We start from the raw sequence: 6,867 nt of genomic DNA on the forward strand, positions 1-6,867 counted from the left end.
TTAATTCTGAGAAGATGACAATACATTATAAAACAAAAACAAACCGAATTTATTTCTACTTGCTATGCGAACTGACATAATTGAATATGGGCTTCCAAGATTAACACTCCAATAAGGACCATTAGGCTCAATTATCTCATATGTTATTGTGCACGAGTTATTGAACAAATCTCCTCCGCTGTCCCATCCATCCACTGCTTTGTCAGATGTGTAATCACTGTTGTAGTCTGATGACTGTGACGTCTTCCTCCACAAAGCGACATTCCGTCCTTGAAAAAACAATGTTACCTCAATAAAACGAAAAAAAAATATCAAAATTCTTGTCTTAGAGTTGCTTTTCATAGAACTTGTACAACATGAGAGAAAATAGTATCCAAATAAATTTCTTGTGTGGTTTATTAGACTTGATGAACTACAGCTGATGTTTGAAATGAATTCTCAAGAGGAAAACATCTTGTAATAAATAATGTTTTTATGGTCTAATCATTCACCATTTCAATAGTCTCATTTGTTGTTGTAGAAAAAAAGGGTCTTTGAAACATATCTTTAGTGCAAAAAATTTGTTATGTGAAATTTTCTAACTGAATTCTTAGATCAAACGCACATTATTAAGAATATTTTTGGCATGATTAGGAGTCTATTAATCGTGTAACTTGAAGCTTTAAACAAAAACGTTTTATGTTCCTTCTGAATATATATCAATGGGTATAGAACACATTGTGAACGTATTGTGAACGCAGCAAGCGCAGTGAGAACGCTGTGAACACGAGGTGAAAACTCCTAACACGCCGAAGCGCAGTCAGTCACCAAGAGATTTCCATGGGAACGCAGTAAAACGCTGTGAGATCGTTGTAGAATCGCGTCCGTCGCCGTAAGGACGCCATGATATCTTCACATTGTGAAAATTTTACAGAATTTTGAGCAATTTCCCTGCGATTCCTCGGCGATTTTAAAAATTTAACAACGCCCTTAAGTCTCTGTGTGAACGCAGCTTGGTGTGACAGGGCCTTAATAAGCAAAACAATATAATAAGAAATAAGATAATAAATAATAATGAAAAAGATCTTAGTCAATATAAAATGAATATTCTAAGAAAATACCTCTGCGTCTTTCGTATATCAAATATTTTGGCTGTGAAATCTATTTTTTCAATAAAAGAAGTTTGCAATTGATAAGTGATAAGATATGCCATTTATATATATAAAAAAATCTAACAGTTAAATGTATGATAATTTAGCTACATTGACAATAAAAAGGGATATTTTCATGTCTGAATTTATTTTCAAAATAAACATATAAGAATAAAAATAAAAAAAATAAACCTCCATAAACTTCTATTTCAGATACGGTTGTTTGTCGTGTAAATGAAATATTTAACATTCTTGTTCTCAGAACATAGCTGCAGAATACAAGAGGAGTGCCTTCTTTAATTGGTCCGATGAAACATGTCTCGTTATTTAGAGATTTGATGGTTACGTTGTTTGACGAAATTGCTGTAAAAAATCCAAGCAGAAGAAAAATAAATCATATTTACCATACAAATTCGTTGGATATTGGTTTTAACTACACGATTTAGCCATGTAAAAGATTTCAAGGCAATAAAAAATTTATTTATTACCATGAATATTTAAAGCAGAAATTATAAAACTTCCATAGAAATCGATCCGTATTCGTTTGATGTCCTCAGATGTGCTCAAGTTCCCATCAAGACTTGGCCTGGTGGATTTCTTTTTATATGCTAAATTTACTGGAAACAAAGACGTAATTCATTGGAAATAAAGATATTCCTTTAAATTGTATATCGTATTATAGATAATCATACTTGTAATTGCATATTGGACTGAAGTCTTTCAGGAACTTCTTGATATCTTGAATGAATATTTACATAGCAACACACCAAGAGATTTGGGGAACAATCCTTTCTTTATTTTCACTTTAAAATATTGATATTCACATCATTGTTTGAATGATTTTTATGTGTGCAATAGGCATTTTTGTATTTTTTTTTTCTTTTTTTTTGGTATTTAGTATTATTGGCTAGTCTCATATAATAAAAAAGTCTGTAATATTCTTGGAATTACAATCATGGTACTAAATTAAGCAGATTTTTTTTAAAAAGTAACAGATTATTTTGATAAAGAGGAAAAACACAACATGTAATAAGCGTTTTCTGCAGGGAAGGATTTCAAATCCGTTATAATTTGTCACAAAAAATGTCAACAACAAAATAAGATTTTAAAATTCTTGTCAAAAACTTGATAAGGGACAAAATAAACAGAACTGTGTGGTGATATATCAATTAATGTATCTTAAAATATCCGGGTCTTAACTTTGACATAAATAAGTAAAGAAGACATGAGGTATAAAAACCAGAAATTTCCTGAATATGTGTTCAATCTGGCATTTTTTAAAACGTAAAATACATTGATAACAAAATATTATTAATCTCACAAATCTAGGGAAAAAAACCAATCAAGAGCAGTGCCAATAATATCCTGAAAACACCAAAGGTCGAATCAGGTGACTTAGAGTAGTAAGCATACCCTGTTAATCGTCCAGATCCTCCATGGGTACTATGTATTAATCAGATATACGGAGAACTTCATCAAATTTACAACAAAAACAATGATCTAACAAATAACGTCAAACCTGTCAGACAAAAAACGATTAAGCAGGAGGTAGCATTAACAGGCAATGCATATATAATCTTTAGTATTCAGAATCAATCATTCCTAATTCATAAATAATTTAAACTGGTGAGTATGTCCAGCAGTTATTCTAAAATCACTTATTTAAAGTTAAAAATTATCAAATTACATGCCGCTGTGTATTACTTATTGTGAAAGTCTTTGGTCCATATTTGCTTGGAATTATATATGAACATTGTTGGCAGAATAAACATGACGAGGACATGTTTACATGTTCAGGAATATTTAGTTGAGTCAAAAGTTTGAACTTAATCATGAGGAATGAAGTTGATGCCATAATCCCGATAAATGCCACAACTGCATTTTCCAACAAAACGAGGAATTTTAATGATGTCTTATTTCATAAAATTAAAATGATTAACAAGGACCATCGAAACTTATAAAACAAATAGCAGATTGAATATTTTAATTGGTATCTTAAGCCTCATGCAGAATTGTTCAGTTTATGGGATTTAATTAAAAAAGGAGTCAGCTGTAATACACCTATTGATGAAAATTTTCCATTTAAACTAGATAAGTATACTTGAATGTGAGGAATTGGCCCGCTACACAGACAATAAAAACGCTGATAAAAATAAATGTACGAGGGCCCTGGTATAATTTGTAATATAATTTTAGTGTTTGGAGATGGCCTTTTCTCTTTGATGTCCAGTAAATGTCCCCCAGTTAATGCCTGATAAATTTCAACAGTTGGCATGGAAATGGTATGGTTAAAGCCGTTATTAAATTTAATTTAAAAACAAAAAATATTAAATATATACAAATACGTTGTTGTCACTAGGATTTCAACAATCCGGTTGTTCATAAATAAAACATATCGCTGTGTTCATACTGAAGAGCTAGGTTCACTTTATGCATAAAATGACCCTGTACTTAAATCAATTAATGAACTGTTATCCTCTTTACCATTTCTTATATCGAAATAAAGGAGAGACTTGGTACTTCAATTTCCTATAATAGAATTTCTTTTTGAGATTCCAGATATTGGAAAACAGGCTTTGAGAAGTTGCAATTTTCTTGAAATTTGCAGAAACCATGTGTATTTGACTCCATTCAGCAAAGAATTAAAATATGAGCAGAGCCTACGATCCAAAAAATTAAACATGTTTTTTTTTATCTTTAGAAACAGATCTTTCATTATGCATTTGTATATTTTGGATCTGATGTTGTGCTCTATATGAAATGTTGAAAAAATAGGCCATTTTCAAAGGAATTTACAGGATATGGGGAAAATGACGTATTTTTGACGTCATAATGCATTGACTAGAGGGAAAATTACGTCATGATTAATAGATACGTGGTCAACAACACTCCTAGTTATAAATACTGCATTTGCAATCTAAACTGAGCGGTTCTGATTTTTCAGAAGTCTCAGGGCCAAATAAGACCCTAAGTGGCTCTTGCTCTTAGCCTATAAATTACTCTGTATTTTGACCAGTACTCTGTACTGTTAGTGTGATTGTTCCACAAGAGATGCTGTCTCTACCTATGCACCTGAAGCTACTTCTTGAGTTTTGTCTACCTGATCAACACATGCATGCACTGTAAAGCGGGTTTGACAAGAAAACAAGGGACGCTTACTCCTCCTGGGCACCTAACACCTTTAATATTTCAATGGGTCTGTGTTTTGCTTTGTTCACAATTAATTATTATTCTGTCATTATGAATTAATCACCATTCCTTATTTTCACTTAAGAATTTCAAAAGGTCAATTTGTCTGAGCTTACTATATTGACAGCCTGGTCCCATCCATCCTGGTTCACACTGGTTCTCAGGCCCTAAACAAGCTCCCGTTTTATCATCAAAGGCCTTTTTACAGTGCTCTAGTTTAGTGCAGTTTTTTGTGTTTCCATACTTCCTCCCTAATTGAAACGCACAGTACTTAGCTGTAAAAAGTAAGATCTAAGTTATTTAATCGCTCCATTTTAACATTCTTGTATTCCTCAAGTAATAAATACGTATTATTTAACCGATTTTGAGTGACATATACATTGTTTATCCTTTCAAAGCTACTAGTATGTTATTTTTAAAATGTTATAATTATACTGCAAGAACAATTTGAGTAAAAAGTCAAATCAAAGTAACTCAAAATTATCACTAAAAGTTAAAAAAGAGAAAAATAACTTACCATTAATCAAATGAATGTGTAAAATGGCAACAAAATAGATATAACCAGAAAAGAAGACAGTCACTATGATGACTAGAACAAGAAGGAAGTAAATTCTATCATTTCAATCATCACTGTGTTGCAATGCAAGTGGATGGTACGTAGAAACACCATGTACGTGTAACAGACTTTGAAGTTAATGTGCATTAAAAGTGTAGTATAAATACTTTGCTAGGAAAGGCTTTCAGAGCTTTGTATGAGTGCTTTAGTACTATTCCATAAATTTTCGCTGTTTGTTGTTTAATCTTTTTGAATTTCAGAAAATTTGAACGAAGGATTCCCTTAATTTATAGATTATTTTAAATATATAAAAACTACGGAATATAATCACTTTAAAAATCTTAAAAAGGATTCACTGCATTTGAAATATTGCAGATTCCTTTTTACTCAAACTTTCAACTTCAAGTAGATACTGTCTACTGTAAACAACTTTTATTCGCATGCGAGAAATAAAAGTGAAGTTCGCAAGAGCTTGGTCATCGCGAATATTTCCCGACGCGAACCGGTTCTCAAAGTCTATGTGTCTATTAACAAAAGAACCTAAATAGGCTTGATCGCAAAAATTAATTGTCGCGTAGTTTACCCAAGGTAAATCGCAAAATAATGTCGTCGCGAATAAAAGTTGGTTTATGTTTAGTGCCACAAATTCGATTCATTACATATATTCATCCATAGCCATAATGCTCTCAGTATTCCTCAAGTTCTTTCTACATCAGTTCATGAGAGTTTAAAATGTCTTTAATTTATAAATCTATGAAGAAAACTCTTTTCAAAAATCAGAAAAGAATGAATAGTATATTTGATATACGTTATACGATGTAATGACATAGTGCTGAAAATTCTAGCATTGATCTATTTCCTGAAAATACTTCCTTTTCCGTCCTGATAAATTTATCCCTGTGATATTATTAATTATAATTTATACATTAATGTATTTTTCTGATCGATAATTTTATAGTAATGGAAAATTCTCTTTAAAAAATATAAATAATATTTATTTCCATGGTGTTCGCAATATTATTATTTCAATTATTGATATTTGTATATACTTAAACTATTGTAATCTAACCAATAACTCATTATAAACATAAATGGAGGAATTAAAAAAAACGTAAGGATGTACTTGTTTTTTCCTTCGGCTTAAACAATGATTTGAAATACCAAGCAAGTTTTACAGCAGTTATTCAACTTTTATTTTACTGAAAATCTCTTGTTCATATCTCACAACTGATTCTTTACACTAGCACCTTTTCTGGTAACGAACATTTTTGTAACTGATGAATGCTACTTACGAATAAGTTGACAATACAACAGAAGATAAATATCGTTGGAAGTAAAGAAAATGAAAATAATGCAGTCGATTTTATTGCTTGTTTACAACTGATTTTTATCTTTTTGGCTTTAGTTATTATGGAACATTTTAGAGATTACAGTGGATGGTTGTCCACTTATTTTACCTCTTTGAATTGTTTCTGTATAAAATTATGACGAAGAAAAATGCTATTTTTTCCAAACAGCCCCTACTGTGAAATAGTTCCTGTGCCATTTGCTTTTTTTAAATTAATCATCACACTATTCCTCGGCAGCATTCTGTTTCCTCTCCTTTTAATCACCGAAATCTTTTTGTTTTTATCCATATTATGAATCTGTTACACATATCAATGTACATATTGTCAAATGTGTAAGTCGTAACATAAATAAATTGCATGTTTCATATTACCATAGTAATCTAGCATGTTGACATAAACAAGTCGCATGTCTATATAATTATATTGCCTGTTAATATTAATATGTTGCATGTCTACATAATTATCTTGCACGTGCACATTATTATCTTGCATTTTAACGTAAAGAAGTCGCTTGTCAACATTTTTTTTGTATCTTGCATCTTGTATGTTGTCATGCAGATAATGACGTTAGTGAAATGAAGTAAATTTACCCATACTAAAATTGTTATATTCTCTGATAAAATTAGTAACTTGCATGCTTACA

General features: G+C 31.0%; 1 protein-coding gene across 1 annotated transcript; it reads right to left on the minus strand.

The window, feature by feature from the left end:
- Positions 1-24: 24 nt before the first annotated feature.
- LOC134269523 (uncharacterized) lies at positions 25-6,632 on the minus strand (the record flags this gene model as incomplete). Its single annotated transcript, XM_062751727.1, has 6 exons — positions 6,596-6,632; positions 4,837-4,908; positions 4,436-4,594; positions 1,619-1,747; positions 1,323-1,493; positions 25-269 (listed from the first exon to the last, which is right to left on the minus strand). Coding segments are annotated over exons 1-6 (813 nt in total), but the record flags the coding sequence as incomplete, so codon positions are not given.
- Between the last annotated feature and the right edge of the window lie 235 nt (positions 6,633-6,867).

Source organism: Saccostrea cucullata, unplaced genomic scaffold (genome assembly GCF_032062105.1).
Source record: "Saccostrea cucullata isolate Sc308-1 unplaced genomic scaffold, CSIRO_AGI_Scuc_v1 ctg9080, whole genome shotgun sequence".
Lineage (NCBI taxonomy): Eukaryota > Metazoa > Mollusca > Bivalvia > Ostreida > Ostreidae > Saccostrea > Saccostrea cuccullata.